At 44.3% G+C, this 18,626-nt stretch overlaps 2 protein-coding genes across 3 annotated transcripts in view; one reads left to right on the forward strand and one right to left on the reverse strand.

Moving 5' to 3' along the window:
- Positions 1–2,563, forward strand: part of LOC140360415 (rho GTPase-activating protein 26-like) — an 87,502-nt gene extending 84,939 nt beyond the window's left edge. Inside the window, exon 25 of the mRNA XM_072445624.1 lies at positions 1,127–2,563. Coding sequence (XP_072301725.1) covers positions 1,127–1,215 — 89 coding nt within the window. The 3' untranslated portion in view covers positions 1,216–2,563. The remainder of the gene's footprint in view (positions 1–1,126) is intronic.
- Positions 2,564–3,300: 737 nt separating this feature from the next.
- The window catches only part of LOC140360495 (glucocorticoid receptor-like), a 99,296-nt gene continuing 83,970 nt past the window's right edge, over positions 3,301–18,626 (reverse strand). For both annotated transcript variants that reach the window (XM_072445709.1, XM_072445710.1), the window contains 3 exons: positions 14,945–15,075; positions 9,431–9,588; positions 3,301–6,859 (listed from right to left, as the gene is read on the reverse strand). In XM_072445709.1, coding sequence (XP_072301810.1) covers positions 6,707–6,859; positions 9,431–9,588; positions 14,945–15,075 — 442 coding nt within the window. In that variant the 3' untranslated portion in view covers positions 3,301–6,706. The remainder of the gene's footprint in view (positions 6,860–9,430; positions 9,589–14,944; positions 15,076–18,626) is intronic.

The raw sequence follows: 18,626 nt of genomic DNA on the forward strand, positions 1-18,626 counted from the left end.
TGGAGGTTCACTTTGGCCGTCGCCGTCATCACACGACTTCTCTTTAGTTACGTCCATCTGTTTCCTCCTCACGTCATTTCATGTCATACGCTCTTCCTTGACTCATAATATAACTCTTTCTTCACCTGTGGTTGCAGTGCACGCGTTTACTCATAACTCTTTCTTCACCTGTGGTTGCAGTGCACGCGTTTACTCATAACTCTTTCTTCACCTGTGGTTGCAGTGCACGCGTTTACTCATAACTCTTTCTTCACCTGTGGTTGCAGTGCACGCGTTTACTCATAACTCTTTCTTCACCTGTGGTTGCAGTGCACGCGTTTACTCATAACTCTTTCTTCCCGTGTGATTGCAGTGCACGCGTTTACTCATAACTCTTTCTTCACCTGTGGTTGCAGTGCACGCGTTTACTCATAACTCCTTCTTCACCTGTGGTTGCAGTGCACGCGTTTACTCATAACTCTTTCTTCACCTGTGGTTGCAGTGCACGCGTTTACTCATAACTCTTTCTTCACCTGTGGTTGCAGTGCACGCGTTTACTCATAACTCTTTCTTCACCTGTGGTTGCAGTGCACGCGTTTACTCATAACTCTTTCTTCACCTGTGGTTGCAGTGCACGCGTTTACTCATAACTCTTTCTTCCCGTGTGATTGCAGTGCACGCGTTTACTCATAACTCTTTCTTCACCTGTGGTTGCAGTGCACGCGTTTACTCATAACTCCTTCTTCACCTGTGGTTGCAGTGCACGCGTTTACTCATAACTCTTTCTTCACCTGTGGTTGCAGTGCACGCGTTTACTCATAACTCTTTCTTCACCTGTGGTTGCAGTGCACGCGTTTACTCATAACTCTTTCTTCACCTGTGGTTGCAGTGCACGCGTTTACTCATAACTCTTTCTTCACCTGTGGTTGCAGTGCACGCGTTTACTCATAACTCTTTCTTCCCGTGTGATTGCAGTGCACGCGTTTACTCATAACTCTTTCTTCACCTGTGGTTGCAGTGCACGCGTTTACTCATAACTCTTTCTTCCCGTGTGGTTGCAGTGCACGCGTTTACTCATAACTCTTTCTTCCCGTGTGGTTGCAGTGCACGCGTTTACTCATAACTCTTTCTTCCCGTGTGGTTGCAGTGCACGCGTCCAGGGAGCCGGGCTGGTTGGAGGGGACGCTGGGCGGCCGGACGGGGCTCATCCCAGAGAACTACGTGGAGTTTCTTTAGCCAAGATACGGGACGACCAAATACACTGGGGCACAAACTGGACCCAAAACACCCTCGTTTGGAACAAATGACTGAACTTGCACTGGATTTAAACAAAGACCAAAACTGGCTGTCGATAATAGTCATCGTTGTGGTTGTTTTCTTTCTCCAAGACGTTTGAGAGACGCTCGGGACGGGAAAAAAGACACGAAACTGCCGACATGAAAGAGTCGCTCTGTCCTTCCTTTGGGGCTCTGGAAAAACCTTCAAAACTGACGACAACAGGAAGCAAAACGCAAAACAACCGGCTTTTAAATTTGAACTTTCATTCACGCACCTGGCGGCACAATAGAGACTTTTAATCATTTCAAAACGTTGTAATATTGCAATAACTGTACAATAGACAATAGGATATACATGTTGGGTTCATATGGAACTTTTCTACACTTCGCTCGACCCAATTTGGCATTATTTACACGTGAATCACAGTCGAGCGCAGAATGACACACACTTAAAGAGGCTCCTCCTGATTTTTAATGTTTTAAATTGGTGGAAAAACAGCCCCAGTTTGTTTGAAACGGTTTGAACTGTATTCCAAGCCTCTTTATTGTTCACCGCGACGAGTTTGAAAGAGTTTTGTACAACTGAGAAGCTGGCGCGAGTGTTTGACTTGCTTGTTTTTTGTAGTATAGCACGCTTAATACAGCGATTAGACGCAAAGCACGCACAACGGTCTAGTTTTGACCCCAATCGCTGAGTCGCAGCCGAGTCACGCGCAGACCAGGCGTTTGCAGACGACTTGTTCCTATTAAAGTGGGAAAGTGTCTGATTTTTATCTTTTCTTCACGTTTGGTTGTTCAGGCACAATGGAAACGTGTGTTCAAAAACAAACAAAACACCTGGTAATCACTTCATCTTTTTATTTTTGTCTAACTTTGATTGACACAGAGCAGTAACACATGCAGTGTGTCGGGACATTTTAGTTTTAATGCTTGAGGATTTGTTTGTTCAATAAAATGCATTAAAAATGATGCAATATAAAATGTGTGGCTCTGCTTCACTGTAAAAGGGACTTTCAAACAGCAAACGGGAGATTTGAACACAAATGTGAAATGAGACTACTTTGTTCTTATCTTATTTATACTTTGAAAAGGCTGAGCAGATTTTTGTGGCGAGGAAATGATTTTGTAAATACATAAACCACATTTGATAAGGTATAATTTTAAGTATGAAATTTTATATTTTAGCTAACTACTAACTTAATTCCTTTTTGTTCGCCCAGGTTTTGTATCGTTTGAGTTTGTCTGCAGCCTTAAATATGATTTCAAATGTGATTTGAAAATACCATCATTAAAATACATGTCATTGACTCCGTGTTTGTCTTGATTAAACATGTTACAATTATCACTTTGCAAAGCATTTCACAGAAAATTATGCAAACTTGTTGGGTTAATTTATGAGCATAATAAAAATAATAATCGCGACTATTCTAGAAGAAATATGTGTTTTTGCCAATTCAATCTATTATTCTATTATTCATATTTTGTCACATTTACTTTATTTGGTCATTTAAAGTTTCATTTTATTAAAGCTGGTCACAAACTTGACGACTAATGTGTGAAACAGGAATGAAAGAAAATGAGCCCAGTGAGGACAAAATGAATCACCATCATTCAACAATAACTAAACAATGTCATTTATCACAATAAATAGTCATTTAAATATTAATGTATGACTCCAAAGTCTGACCTTTGCCCTGAACACTGATTGGCTGTTCTCGATGCCTAAACGGCCCAGTCTTGGTCTCGTAATGGTCATGTTTTCCTCTAATGTTTGATACTTGCAACACTAAAATGTGATATTGTGTTTGTTTGTTTGTTTGTTTGTTTGTTTGTTGCAGTGAAACATGAATGTCATTCAACTCATTTTGAAACGCTTCCACACGTCACAAACTCATATTTTCTCACGAAACAAAAACGCTGTGCTTTAATAGAAAGTTCAGTAATACACCCGGGTGAAGAGCAGGGAGAGACATTCGGCAAATGCCCGCGCGGTGAATCCTTCGGTACAATTTCACCCGTGAGAGAAGGAAAAGACGCCGTTGCAGCTGAGCATTGAAAAACAGGAAACTTTATTGTGAAAGACGCTCGAACTGAGAGAGATTCAGTTTCTCACCGAAATGTCCACTTTCAGTCAGTGACGACGAAAACAACGGGGGAGAAAATTAAAGAAGAAAAAACATCATCCAAATGTTGTTACCGACACAAACTTTTAACTCCAATATCAAAGAACAACACAGATAGCTTAATTCAACATTGAATCAAAGAGGTGAAAATATCGACAGTGACTACAGAAGATGTGTAATACAGAAGTTATACAAACTATTGTCTTTTTTAAAACATTTTATACTTTTTGAACTTTACATTAGATTACATTTACATGAACTGAAAAACAAACAGAACGGACTTCAGTGAAAGCCATAGCCATAAGATACCAGTGAATAAGATCTGTCCTTAAAACTCTAGAGATAATATTTGCATGTTTTATTCATTTATGTTTGTACAAAATAGACTCGGGTAGTGCAATTCCGTCCGGCTTTTTAAACTTTCACCGCAATCGTTTTACTTTCCATGTTTTTAAAGTGACCAGTGGATCCTCACAGCAATACAAGATAGCATTGAACATAATATAAGTACTAGAATTTGTTTTAAGTGCTATTTTCATGACGCTTTTGTCGGTAATAGTTTGTCCTCGTCTGCTTTGGTCACTCTCTTGATTTAAAAAAGAAAAAAGAAAACACGCTCCGCTTCGTCCGTTCTCGCTTCCTCTTTGAAAACACAGTGCACACTTTCCCCGCTCGACGACGACGACCACGACTTTTATTTTTTTAACAAAACGATTTGCGTCAGAGAAGTGGAAAAACCCATCGATGGCGCGGGTTTGGGGTCTGGATCATAATATGGCTGTGCGTCTCCCGTCCGTCGAGGCCGAAAAAAGGCGTAAAAAGCGTATATATATATTATTTTCAGAGGTTTACGGCCGTGTAAAAATATCTGGTATTAATATAACGGACACGGATTGCGCTGGATGTGTCCGCGCTGCGATAGTATAAGCTCGAACCTATGTACATCTATGGCCTTTGAGAGGTGAGAGCGACGCTATGGCGACTGCGTTTGTTAAAGCTGGTGTTTTTCGAGCGCCGCCGCCGCCGTTCACGGTTAATACTGCGAAGAAAGAGGAGGAGAACGGCCACGCTGATCCTGAATAAGTGGTCGATTATAAAATAGTAGTTCACATCTAGAAGGGCGGCCGTGTTGTTAGTTTGGACGAGCCCTCGCCGCGGCGGCTAAAGGCTACGCTAACTGCCGTTTACCACTGCGAAAGGAAAAACGTACCATTTACCATTCTTTTTTTTTTCCCGCGTATAAAACTGTAGGTGTGCTTTTATTTCACTGCACTATGAACGCTTTGGCCATCACGAAAGCTGGTGAAAAGGTAAAGATCGTTTTTTTTATACTCAAATCCAAAAATACGAAGATTCGATCTGCATTGTATTACGCGAAAAAGTACGTGAAGCCAGAAGAACCTGAAGCGTAACAATCACCGTGGTTTTTATAGTTTTAATAATAATAATATCTGTATTTGCTATCTCTGTTGGAAAAATAAAATCTCTACTACGTTTGGCACTAGTGGAACGCGTCCGGCCTGAGCTTCAGTTCACAAAAGGTTCACCTGCATCTGTGTGTGAGGGCGGGGCATATGTACATATGTCTATTTCCTCCTCAACATTGAATCCATGAGACACGTTTAAAAACTTTCAGTTATGGGTAAAACTCTTCTAAGCAAATGTGGTCAAACGAATTAAATGTGAATGTTACCATAAAAATATAACATTTAATATCATTATTCTAATAAATAAAAAAATATTTTGTATTTTCAGTTGTCAATTGACTATTTCTGAACATTAAAAACAAGTGTTTGGACCAGGGGCGTTTCTATGGAGCGGCCAGAGGGGGCACTGCCACTCTGAGGGGGCACTGCCACTCTATATATGTATATGCATATGTGTATATGCATATATATATATATATATATGTGTGTATATATATATATATATATATATATATATATATATATATATACATACTCTGCTGTGAGGGGCTCCGCATATGTCAATATTTTAATTATAAATATTGCACCAAATCGTAACAAAAGATGTAAATGGAATGTTATTATTATAATGATCTAAACATTTGAATAAATGCTTGTTCAGTTCTCTACATTATCATGTAGACCACGCCCCTGGTTTCACCCTAATTAAGCTTGAATTAAAGCAACACTGCGTAAGATTCCTGATGTGGCCAGCCACCTGCCTGTTTCCATGGAGATAAACTCTGGAACATGTGATGTGATGCCGTTCTGTGAAATGGTCCAGGAAACGTCTCCATGGATACAAGCGGGTGGCAGAGCAGTTACAAGTGCTTTTCATGTATTTATAAAAAGGCCCATAATAATGAGCTTCAGTCTGTGAATGTTTCGCAGTGAAGCTTTAAACCTGATTCGCTCATGTCTATGAAAAGAGCCTGAAGATGAATGAATCCTGTGTAAAATGGCGCTGTAAATATCCTGTGTCTTTGGGGACTTTACCTAATTATAGGTGGGACCACACCAGGGGATTCTTACATAAGAGCTGCATTTGAATAGCACAGAGAGAAAAGCAACTTCAATCAAAACAGGAATTGGCGGGTGGAAATCTCAAAGCGACTTGTGTTGGTACTTCTGGGGGAAGTAGGAGTCAAGGTTCTTGTGTGAAAACAGCGTTTGAGTGAATGGCTAGTATGTGGAGCTCGGAAAGTTTAAAAAAGGCACTGGTCTTCCCTTCTCAGATACATCCTATGTAAACATTAGCTTTGTGGACTGAGAAAAACACACGCTTGGAATAGGAAAAAAAACAAAAACCTTTTGAAAAACTATATTGGTCTAGAAATCTGCGTCTACATTTCACAGCATCGTCCACGTGTCCTGGAGCAAACAGTGAAACATCATGTGGTGTTACATACTCCAAGTAGTCCGTGGGAATTGAGTCCTAGATATCATTTTTGTTTCCAAGCCGGGGACACAACTACGATCGGGCGACTGTATTTCACTCATGGGACATATCGGCGCGTCGGAGGGACGTCGCGGTGAAACGTGAGGTGAGAGCAAGGTGCAGCAGTAAGTCTCCAAAAGGGGCAAAAACAAAAGCAAAACCATGTTTGTCCTGCCTCCAAACATTCAAAGTCCTCGGCCAAACGGACGCCACGTCGCAACCTCCGAGGCAAAATCCAAAGGTGGTCATTGTGCTCCTAAAATCCACTCGAAATGTCACAAAAGAACGGGCCGGATCCACGAGCAACGAGGCGTTTTCAAAAGACAAAAGCGGATGCCGACAGAGTACAGTACAAACGGGGCTCGGGGGGGGCTCTGGGCGGGCGTGTGATTTAAGGCATTGCTTCACAGTTCGATAAGGCGGTCATTTCGAGTGGAAGAGCAGGGGCTTCACGCTCCCGTCCTTGAGTTTTGGTATCTGGTTGGAGATGATCTCGGCCAACATCTCGGGGAACTCCACACAGAGCGTTTTGTTCACAAAGGTGTAGAAGCAGATCTGGAGGAGGCCCTCGACCATCTGTGGGACGCACACGGCGGTTAGAGCACAGCAACGGAAATGTGTCAGACAGGTATTTATACATCTGTATTTATACATCTATTGAGTACGTTGTATTTGATTGAGTTCTGATGCATATTTATAACTGCATTGGCAAAATTCTTTTGCCGTGAATGCGTCTCGTTGGTGTGTGAATGCGTCTGGTTGGTGTGTGAATGCGTCTCGTTGGTGTGTGAATGCGTCTCGTTGGTGTGTGAATGCGTCTCGTTGGTGTGTGAATGCGTGTCTTTGGTGTGTGAATGAGTCTCGTTGGCGTGTGAATGCGTCTGGTTGGCGTGTGAATGCATCTCGTTGGTGTGTGAATACGTCTCGTTGGCGTGTGCATGCGTCTGGTTGGTGTGTGCATGCATCTCGTTGGTGTGTGAATGCGTCTCGTTGGCGTGTGCATGTGTCTCGTTGGCGTGTGCATGCGTCTCGTTGGTGTGTGCATGCGTCTCGTTGGCGTGTGAATGCGTCTCGTTGGCGTGTGAATGCGTCTGGTTGGTGTGTGCATGCATCTCGTTGGTGTGTGAATGCGTCTCGTTGGCGTGTGCATGTGTCTCGTTGGCGTGTGCATGCGTCTCGTTGGTGTGTGAATGCGTCTCGTTGGCGTGTGAATGCGTCTCGTTGGTGTGTGAATGCGTCTCGTTGGCGTGTGAATGCGTCTCGTTGGCGTGTGCATGCGTCTCGTTGGCGTGTGCATGCGTCTCGTTGGCGTGTGCATGCGTCTCGTTGGCGTGTGAATGCGTCTGGTTGGTGTGTGAATGCGTCTTGTTGGCGTGTGAATGCGTCTCGTTGGCGTGTGCATGCGTCTGGTTTGCGTGTGAATACGTCTCGTTGGTGTGTGAATGCGTCTCGTTGGTGTGTGAATGCGTCTCGTTGGTGTGTGAATGCGTCTCGTTGGCGTGTGAATACGTCTCGTTGGCGTGTGAATGCGTCTCGTTGGTGTGTGAATGCGTCTCGTTGGCGTGTGAATGCGTCTCGTTGGCGTGTGCATGCGTCTCGTTGGCGTGTGCATGCGTCTCGTTGGCGTGTGAATGCGTCTGGTTGGTGTGTGAATGCGTCTTGTTGGCGTGTGAATGCGTCTTGTTGGCGTGTGAATGCGTCTCGTTGGCGTGTGCATGCGTCTCGTTGGCGTGTGAATACGTCTCGTTGGCGTGTGCATGCGTCTCGTTGGTGTGTGAATGCGTCTTGTTGGTGTGTGCATGCATCTCGTTGGTGTGTGAATGCGTCTCGTTGGCGTGTGCATGTGTCTCGTTGGCGTGTGCATGCGTCTCGTTGGTGTGTGAATGCGTCTCGTTGGCGTGTGCATGTGTCTCGTTGGTGTGTGCATGCGTCTCGTTGGTGTGTGCATGTGTCTCGTTGGCGTGTGCATGCGTCTCGTTGGTGTGTGAATGCGTCTGGTTGCTGTGTGAATGCGTCTGGTTGGTGTGTGCATGCGTCTCGTTGGTGTGTGAATGCGTCTCGTTGGCGTGTGCATGTGTCTCGTTGGCGTGTGCATGCATCTCGTTGGTGTGTGAATGCGTCTCGTTGGCGTGTGCATGTGTCTCGTTGGTGTGTGCATGCGTCTCGTTGGTGTGTGCATGCGTCTGGTTGGTGTGTGAATGCGTCTGGTTGGTGTGTGCATGCGTCTCGTTGGTGTGTGAATGCGTCTCGTTGGTGTGTGCATGCGTCTCGTTGGCGTGTGAATGCGTCTCGTTGGTGTGTGAATGCGTCTGGTTGGTGTGTGCATGCGTCTCGTTTGTGTGTGAATGCGTCTCGTTGGCGTGTGCATGTGTCTCGTTGGCGTGTGCATGCGTCTCGTTGGTGTGTGAATGCGTCTCGTTGGCGTGTGCATGTGTCTCGTTGGTGTGTGCATGCGTCTCGTTGGTGTGTGCATGCGTCTCGTTGGTGTGTGAATGCGTCTGGTTGGTGTGTGAATGCGTCTGGTTGGTGTGTGAATGCGTCTGGTTGGTGTGTGAATGCGTCTGGTTGGTGTGTGCATGCGTCTCGTTGGTGTGTGAATGCGTCTCGTTGGTGTGTGCATGCGTCTCGTTGGCGTGTGCATGCGTCTCGTTGGTGTGTGAATGCGTCTCGTTGGCGTGTGAATGCGTCTGGTTGGCGTGTGCATGCGTCTCGTTGGCGTGTGCATGCGTCTCGTTGGTGTGTGAATGCGTCTCGTTGGTGTGTGAATGCGTCTCGTTGGTGTGTGCATGCGTCTCGTTGGCGTGTGCATGCGTCTTGTTGGCGTGTGAATGCGTCTCGTTGGCGTGTGCATGCGTCTCGTTGGTGTGTGAATGCGTCTCGTTGGCGTGTGAATGCGTCTGGTTGGTGTGTGAATGCGTCTCGTTGGCGTGTGCATGCGTCTCGTTGGTGTGTGAATGCGTCTCGTTGGCGTGTGAATGCGTCTGGTTGGTGTGTGTATGCGTCTCGTTGGCGTGTGCATGCGTCTCGTTGGCGTGTGAATGCGTCTCGTTGGCGTGTGAATGCGTCTCGTTGGTGTGTGAATGCGTCTCGTTGGTGTGTGAATGCGTCTCGTTGGCGTGTGCATGCGTCTGGTATGCGTGTTCTCACCTCCTGCATGGAGTCCAGTAGCTTGGTGAGCTGGTAGAAGCGTTGCCAGTTCTGACTGGAGTTCTCCTCCCTTTTCACAATGGCCTTTCCCAGCTCTTTGATGTACGTCATGCGGATCTCGTCGAACACAGCCTGGCACTTGAGACCGTCTTTAGGGACTGGACACAAACACAAGCACGAGGTCAGTTACATGAGCAGTTACTGTTCAGTTACACTTGTAGTTACTGTTCAGTTACACGTGTTGTTACTGTTCAGTTACACATGTATTTACTGTTCAGTTACACGTGTAGTTACTGTTCAGTTACACGTGTAGTTACTGTCTAGTTACACGTGTATTTACTGTTCAGTTACACGTGTAGTTACTGTTCAGTTACACGTGTAGTTACTGTTCAGTTACACGTGTAGTTACTGTTCAGTTACACGTGTAGTTACTGTAGTTACTGTTCAGTTACACGTGTAGTTACTGTTCAGTTACACGTGTAGTTACTGTTCAGTTACACGTGTTGTTACTGTTCAGTTACACATGTATTTACTGTTCAGTTACACGTGTAGTTACTGTTCAGTTACACGTGTAGTTACTGTCTAGTTACACGTGTATTTACTGTTCAGTTACACGTGTAGTTACTGTTCAGTTACACGTGTAGTTACTGTTCAGTTACACGTGTAGTTACTGTTCAGTTACACGTGTAGTTACTGTAGTTACTGTTCAGTTACACGTGTAGTTACTGTTCAGTTACACGTGTAGTTACTGTTCAGTTACACGTGTAGTTACTGTTCAGTTACACGTGTAGTTACTGTTCAGTTACACGTGTAGTTACTGTTCAGTTACACGTGTAGTTACTGTTCAGTTACACATGTATTTACTGTTCAGTTACACGTGTAGTTACTGTTCAGTTACACGTGTAGTTACTGTTCAGTTACACGTGTAATTACTGTCTAGTTACACGTGTATTTACTGTTCAGTTACACGTGTAGTTACTGTTCAGTTACACGTGTAGTTACTGTTCAGTTACACGTGTAGTTACTGTTCAGTTACACGTGTAGTTACTGTAGTTACTGTTCAGTTACACGTGTAGTTACTGTTCAGTTACACGTGTAGTTACTGTTCAGTTACACGTGTAGTTACTTTTTAGTTACACGTGTAGTTACTGTTCAGTTACACGTGTAGTTACTGTTCAGTTACACATGTAGTTACTGTTTAGTTACACGTGTAGTTACTGTTCAGTTACTACTGTTTAGTTACAAGTGTAGTTACTGTTCAGTTACACGTGTAGTTACTGTTCAGTTACACGTGTAGTTACTGTTCAGTTACACATGTAGTTACTGTTTAGTTACACGTGTAGTTACTGTTCAGTTACTACTGTTTAGTTACAAGTGTAGTTACTGTTCAGTTACACGTGTAGTTACTTTTTAGTTACAAGTGTAGTTACTGTTCAGTTACACGTGTAGTTACTGTTCAGTTACACATGTAGTTACTGTTTAGTTACACGTGTAGTTACTGTTCAGTTACACATGTAGTTACTGTTTAGTTACACGTGTAGTTACTGTTCAGTTACTACTGTTTAGTTACAAGTGTAGTTACTGTTCAGTTACACGTGTAGTTACTGTTCAGTTACACGTGTAGTTACTGTTTAGTTACACGTGTAGTTACTGTTCAGTTACACGTGTAGTTACTGTTTAGTTACACGTGTAGTTACTGCTCAGTTACACGTGTAGTTACTGTTCAGTTACACGTGTAGTTACTGTTCAGTTACACGTGTAGTTACTGTTCAGTTACACGTGTAGTTACTGTTCAGTTACACGTGTAGTTACTGTTCAGTTACACGTGTAGTTACTGTTCAGTTACACGTGTAGTTACTGTAGTTACTGTTCAGTTACACGTGTAGTTACTGTTCAGTTACACGTGTAGTTACTTTTTAGTTACACGTGTAGTTACTGTTCAGTTACACGTGTAGTTACTGTTTAGTTACACGTGTAGTTACTGTTCAGTTACACGTGTAGTTACTGTTCAGTTACACGTGTAGTTACTGTTTAGTTACACGTGTAGTTACTGTTCAGTTACACGTGTAGTTACTGTTCAGTTACACATGTAGTTACTGTTTAGTTACACGTGTAGTTACTGTTCAGTTACTACTGTTTAGTTACAAGTGTAGTTACTGTTCAGTTACACGTGTAGTTACTGTTCAGTTACACATGTAGTTACTGTTTAGTTACACGTGTAGTTACTGTTCAGTTACTACTGTTTAGTTACAAGTGTAGTTACTGTTCAGTTACACGTGTAGTTACTGTTCAGTTACACGTTACACGTGTAGTTACTGTTCAGTTACACGTGTAGTTACTGTTCAGTTACACGTGTAGTTACTGTTCAGTTACACGTGTAGTTACTGCTCAGTTACACGTGTAGTTACTGTTCAGTTACACGTGTAGTTACTGCTCAGTTACACATGTAGTTACTGTTCAGTTACACGTGTAGTTACTGTTCAGTTACACGTGTTTAGTTAAAGCTGAACTCTTCAGCGTCGGGGCTTTGCCTGGAATGTTTCACATCCTGTTACAGCATTAAACATTCAGACACAACTTACAGAAAACAAAACACAGATCTGACCTGTAACTTGGCCTCACAGGAAGTCATAAACTCAAAACTATGACTTTTAAACTCAAAATGACTCCTGGGGTCTTTTTTATTAATCCACTGGCGAAATGGGCTCCCATACTATTATCACAAATGTGAATTAAAACTAACAATGATAAAAGGAAAAAACTTTACATTAATTTTAAAATGTTCAGTTTAACAACATATTTTATATCATATATTTCATTTAAATATGTTAGAAACAGCTTAAATCATTAATTGTTAAACTTATCCAGTGGTTGAAATTGAAAATGCTTTTGTGCAAAAAAGAACCAGCGGATGGACATTAGTTATAACAATGATGCAAATACTGTGGCCTTGAATCTGACATATAAAGATAGAATATATAGAATACATTTTGAATTCAAGATGAACTGATGTGAACAGATTCACTCAAGGCCAAATCCAGCACTGGGGAAAATCTGTCTTGTGCAGCTTCTTTATACGTTTCCCTCTTGGACTTTCTCTGGAAAAAAGACTGGAACGTTTCTCCCCAACACGTGCAGCACATCCACAGTTTTCCTCTCTCTTTCTAGACTCGAGATGGTGCGATGCTTTTATCACGAGTCATGGAAAGGACTCAAATACTGTCCCATTTGCATAATCAGACAAATGGGTGGTGCTATCTGGTCTGTCGTCGTGGGCGGCCTCTGCAGGAAGACCTTTTATTTTAAGAGTAAACAAGAGCTGCTGCCAGTGTCTGCTCTCTGATTAGGCTCTGGAAAATACATGCCAAGCACAAGCGTTTCCATGAAGCGGGCATGATGGTGGTGGAGCCTTTAAAGTGAAAAATGTGGCATTGCACTCATTTATCTCTGAGCAGGGAAGGCTCAGAGATAGGTTACTGGTCAGCGCTGTGGAGCGCTTATTATTTTTAATTCATTAATGTATTAATGTATTTATTTTAATTGTATTTATTTTAATTGTTGTTATTTTTTAAATACTTTTAATTGTTTTAAATATTTGTAATCTTTTCTAAATGTTTTAAATTCTTATATTTATTTGATTTATTTATTTATATTTATTTTATTTATAGTTTATTTGAACTAGGAAAGTGCACATTAATCAATATTCCTGTAAATGTGCCAGTATTAGCTGTAGCTTAGCTCGTTTCCAACTGCAGTCAGCCAGCGATATACAAAACATACATTTACATGATATACAGTACAATTAGGATGAGTAGAAACATACAAGTCCATGTCAAAACAGATGACTGGGTGAAACATGTACAGAAATCTGATGGATCACAACCAGTCTTATTTTGTGCATAGAAGAGTGTGAGCCTTAAATGATTCCTCTTGCATTTAACCGGCTCACCTCTCCATAGGCCTGACCTGTAACTAGTCATCACCCATTTGTCTCCACGGAAATAAGACAGGTTAAAGTTAAAGTCGTTTTTGGTTGTGTTTATGCTGTGTAAAGTCTCATTTGAGTGTTAAGAAAGGTGCTTTTAAATCAATGGTGCTATTGCTCACTGGGATAGGCAATGAATGAATGGATACATGCTATTATAATTTAAGGCCATACTGTGACACATGATGTAAACAACGTCACGTAGCTCACTTGATTCCATTCAGACATAGTCATATTCAAGCAAAATCGAATAAAACCTTTGAAATTTTGTTTAACATCAATAGCCTTACAGTAAAACACTTGGGTTGCACTAGAAGAGGCTGAATCAGAGCGGGCGTGTGCATAAACAGAACTATACCCTGTCCTCACACAACCTTGGTGTACTTTCCAGAGCGGCTTCTAAAAAGGGAAACAAGGCGGCTCTGAAAACAAGATTCTTTTTAGATTGACGTTTGAGGACGACTGCAGCAGGCAAGAGGCAACAGGTTATTGAAGTATAAAGTATTAAAGTCTATGAGGCCAATGCATTCCTGGGCTTCAACTCATCCGCCTAAGAATGAGCAGGGAATTTGCATAAGAGGGTGTGGCTACAGTTCGGTTTCACATCTGTCAGTCAAGTGTGCTTCATCTAGAGGCTAATCTTGGCTTTGCAATGTTTCAGATATTTCCTTTCACTCCAAAAAACGCTAATATTGTTTTAATTATTATTTTAGTTTGCAATAAATCATGCTTAAAGTGCCTCTGACAGGTTTTTACAATAATTTAACATAACTAATTTTGACTTTATTTGGTGTGTTTCTACCTGTCGTACATATAAATGATAGTTTTTCATCAGTCGCGTGTGAATATGGGGAGAAAATGTTGAAAAATATGTTGAAAATGACAGGAAGTGACATCACACCAGGGGCGCTCATTTCAAGTTCATTCAAGTTTATGCATAATTTACACAAATAAACAACTTTTTTGACAAAAAAAATACTGTATTTTCCGGACTATAAGTCGCAGTATTTTCATAGTTTTGGCCGGGGTGCGAATTATACTTATATTTATGCTTCTATACATATACTTATACTCTGGAGTGACTTATATGTGACATTATTTGTTATTTTCACACTTGCAACTGCATTTCATACTCCAGTGCGACTTATATATGTTTTTTTCTTCACGATTATGCATTTTTTGGCTGGTGCGACTTATAGTCCGGAAAATACGGTATATTCAATCATATATTTTAAACTGAGACATTAGATGAGTTTTTGCCCAGTGTTTCCTGGGTAATTTCCTGGTAAAATGAAGAAAATAATATATAATTATAGTGTTGCAACGTGCATTTCAAGAACAGAAGGAGAAATTAACGAACAATGAAAAATAAAGATGAATAAATATAAAAAATAGACTTATATCTGGCAAATAGAGTAAAACTATAAGGCTATAAGTTATGCACGGTGCAGCATATGAATAAGAATAAATAGCAGTGTAATTAGACTATGAGGGTGATGTAATCATGTGATGTAAAGTGATGTTCTCACCTGTGCTGAGCAGCAGCAGGACCTTCATACACAGGTACTCCTCATAAGAAACCTGCAGACGCACAAACTCATTGCAGATCTTCAGCATCTGCTCACACTGCTCGTTCATGAAGGGCAGCTTCATGCGTTCTCTGAAATCACACACAGAACAAAAGGTTGAGGGACCTCCGAGGGGACGCGGGGTCTTTTGGCTGGTCCCTAAGACTCCACGTGGAATCCACATGGAGAGCGAGGTTTATTCCTGGTTCAGACTTTGGTTTGTGGCTGATCATTTGGAGATGTGGGTCACACCTTGTTTACACCTGGCTCAGTCCCAGGTTAGACCGGTTTAAGTTTTGATTTAAACTTGTTTAAGACAAATAAAACATTTTGATTTGTTTATTCCACGTTTGGATTTGGTTTAGTCCTAATCTAGACCTGGTTTGCTTTATTATGCTTTAGTCTGGGTTCAAACCCGTGGGGTCTTGTTTTAGATGTGTCCATATTTAGACTAGGCCCTAAAGTTTAGTTGGTTTAGTGCGAGTTTAGTCCTGGTTTAGCCCTGGTTTGCACAGGTTTAGCCCAGGTTTAGCTCTGGTTTAGCTCTGGTACAGCCCTGGTTTAGTCCTGGTTTAGCTCTGGTTTAGCTCTGGTTTAGCCCTGGTTTAGCCCTGGTTTAGCCCTGGTTTAGCCCTGGTTTAGCCTTGATTTAGTCCTGGTTTAGCCCTGGTTTAGCCCTGGTTTAGCCCTGGTTTAGTCCTGGTTTAGTCCTGGTTTAGTCCTGGTTTAGCCCTGGTTTAGGCCTGGTTTAGCCCTGGTTTAGCCCTGGTTTAGCCCTGGTTTAGCCTTGATTTAGTCCTGGTTTAGCCCTGGTTTAGTCCTGGTTTAGTCCTGGTTTAGTCCTGGTTTAGCCCTGGTTTAGCCCTGGTTTAGCCCTGGTTTAGCCCTGGTTTAGCCTTGATTTAGTCCTGGTTTAGCCCTGGTTTAGCCCTGGTTTAGCCCTGGTTTAGTCCTGGTTTAGTCCTGGTTTAGTCCTGGTTTAGCTCTGGTTTAGCTCTGGTTTAGCCCTGGTTTAGCCCTGGTTTAGCCCTGGTTTAGCCCTGGTTTAGCCCTGGTTTAGCCTTGATTTAGTCCTGGTTTAGCCCTGGTTTAGCCCTGGTTTAGCCCTGTTTTCGCCCTGGTTTCGCCCTGGTTTAGCCCTGGTTTAGTCCTGGTTTAGTCCTGGTTTAGCCCTGGTTTAGCCCTGGTTTAGCCCTGGTTTAGCCCTGGTTTAGCCCTGGTTTAGCCCTGGTTTAGCCCTGGTTTAGCCCTGGTTGCGTCCTGGTTGCGTCCTCGTCCTGGTTTAAATCTAGTTCAATACACGTAATGTTTTAATCCAGCACCGTTTACATTTTTAACCTTTCTATTCCTATTTCCCCGGGACTGTTTTAACCCTCGTCTTTTTCGAGCCCTATTCTCCCTCCCGTGGCTCTCGGTGTGAACTATTCTAAACGCACAGGTATTCTGAGACAAGTGCAGCGCTCTCTAAACCACTAAAGCACTAAACCCTCTGCTCTTCAGCGGGGACGACGACTAAACCCGGCTCCGGAATCGTCCGGCATGGATTTCCACACCTCACTTTTGACTCACAAAGCCTCCTTCCTTCAACGATCGATAGTGCGCGTTCCCCCCCCGCTCGCCCGCTCGCCCCAGGTTCAAGCCGCACCGCTGCGCATTAGCGACCATCGGTCCCATCCACGAGAGAGAATTCCCAAAAAGCTCCGAGGACAAAAGCCCGGACCGCATTAGCAACCGAGGCCAAGTTCATCCTCGTTTTCCGCCGTCCTGTGAGAATCCTTGGCGAGTTATTACCGGCTGTCGTGTCCCGCGTGGAGAGCCGGGGCCTCTCCTGCGGGGCCGGGGCCTCTCCCGCGGGGCCCGCCACAAGAGTAAACATAGCGTCCCTTTAACGACTAATTAGGACGCGGATGAGAGACTTTGCGTGGCTTCAGACTTATTTACTTGCCACGGGAATAACTAATTACGATCTTATGGTTTTTAATAAGACTGTCGTGCTCGATGGTGAGTCTGCATTAGTCGACTGGGGCGGGGCTTAAACGCTCGTATACGGACCACACACAGGCAGGAAACCAAAGCGGCATTAAAGGAGAACATGTGCTTTGTGATGAAAAATACCCAATAATTTACTAACGTTGATTTTTTTGTTCCGTTTTTGGACGAGTTTCGAAGGCGGAAAACAAAAAGAATCATCAGCTGCAGCTCTATTCTTCAGTCTTTAGTCTAGTTTGTTGTTATTGTCGGTTGTAAAGTGTAATATGAACACGTGATCACCGCCACATTCACTTCATCGCTCACTGCGGCTATTTGATGTTCGAAGAGACTTACAACAGTTGCACTGGATTTATCTAACATATACACTTCACACTTTAAGCTATCATTTTGAAATGGACATGAATACGACCTAAACAACACTAAATTAGAGAAGAATAAGTTAAAGTTAAAGGAGGACAATGCTTGAAATGGTTCGCGGGACTGAAGACGATATGTAAATGTCAAATAAAGCCGTTTGCAGCTTCAGAATGCTGCCGCCTGATTGGTTGAATTCACACAAATCTATATGATATATATATATATATATATATATATATATATGATTCATTGTTATCGTCATGTCGTTGGCGCTGGTTGATTGTCCAAATGAAAATCTACTTTGACTCGTCGACAGTATTATTAACGCTGAGCCGCTCGCGTCACGTCGAGCAGCCAGTGCCGCGTTAGCAGCCGGTCAGCGCTCTTCCCCCCTACGTCCTGACGCGCTCGGACGGCCCGCAGACACGCCCGCAGACACGCCCGCAGACACGCCCGCAGACACGCCCGCAGACACGCCCGCAGACACGCCCGCAGTCGCTCCGCAGACACGCCCGCAGACACGCCCGCAGACACGCCCGCAGACACGCCCGCAGACACGCCCGCAGTCGCTCCGCAGACACGCTTGCAGACACGCCCGCAGTCGCTCCGCAGACACGCCCGCAGTCGCTCCGCAGACACGCTTGCAGTCGCTCCGCAGACACGCCCGCAGACACGCCCGCAGACACGCCTGCAGACACGCCCGCAGTCGCTCCGCAGACACGCTTGCAGTCGCTCCGCAGACACGCCCGCAGACACGCCCGCAGACACGCCTGCAGACACGCCCGCAGTCGCTCCGCAGACACGCCCGCAGACACGCCCGCAGACACGCCCGCAGTCGCTCCGCAGACACGCCCGCAGACACGCCCGCAGTCGCTCCGCAGACACGCTTGCAGTCGCTCCGCAGACACGCCCGCAGACACGCCCGCAGACACGCCCGCAGACATGCCCGCAGTCGCTCCGCAGACACGCCCGCAGACACGCCCGCAGACACGCCCGCAGACACGCCCGCAGTCGCTCCGCAGACACGCCCGCAGTCGCTCCGCAGACACGCCCGCAGACACGCCCGCAGACACGCCCGCAGTCGCTCCGCAGACACGCCCGCAGTCGCTCCGCAGACACGCTTGCAGTCGCTCCGCAGACACGCCCGCAGACACGCCCGCAGACACGCCCGCAGACACGCCCGCAGACACGCCTGCAGACACGCCTGCAGACACGCCCGCAGTCGCTCCGCAGACACGCCCGCAGACACGCCCGCAGTCGCTCCGCAGACACGCTTGCAGTCGCTCCGCAGACA

The sequence above is a fragment of the Eucyclogobius newberryi genome, unplaced genomic scaffold (assembly GCF_026437365.1).
Source record: "Eucyclogobius newberryi isolate DKJ021-1_F unplaced genomic scaffold, fEucNew1.0.hap1 SCAF_15, whole genome shotgun sequence".
Taxonomy (NCBI): domain Eukaryota; kingdom Metazoa; phylum Chordata; class Actinopteri; order Gobiiformes; family Gobiidae; genus Eucyclogobius; species Eucyclogobius newberryi.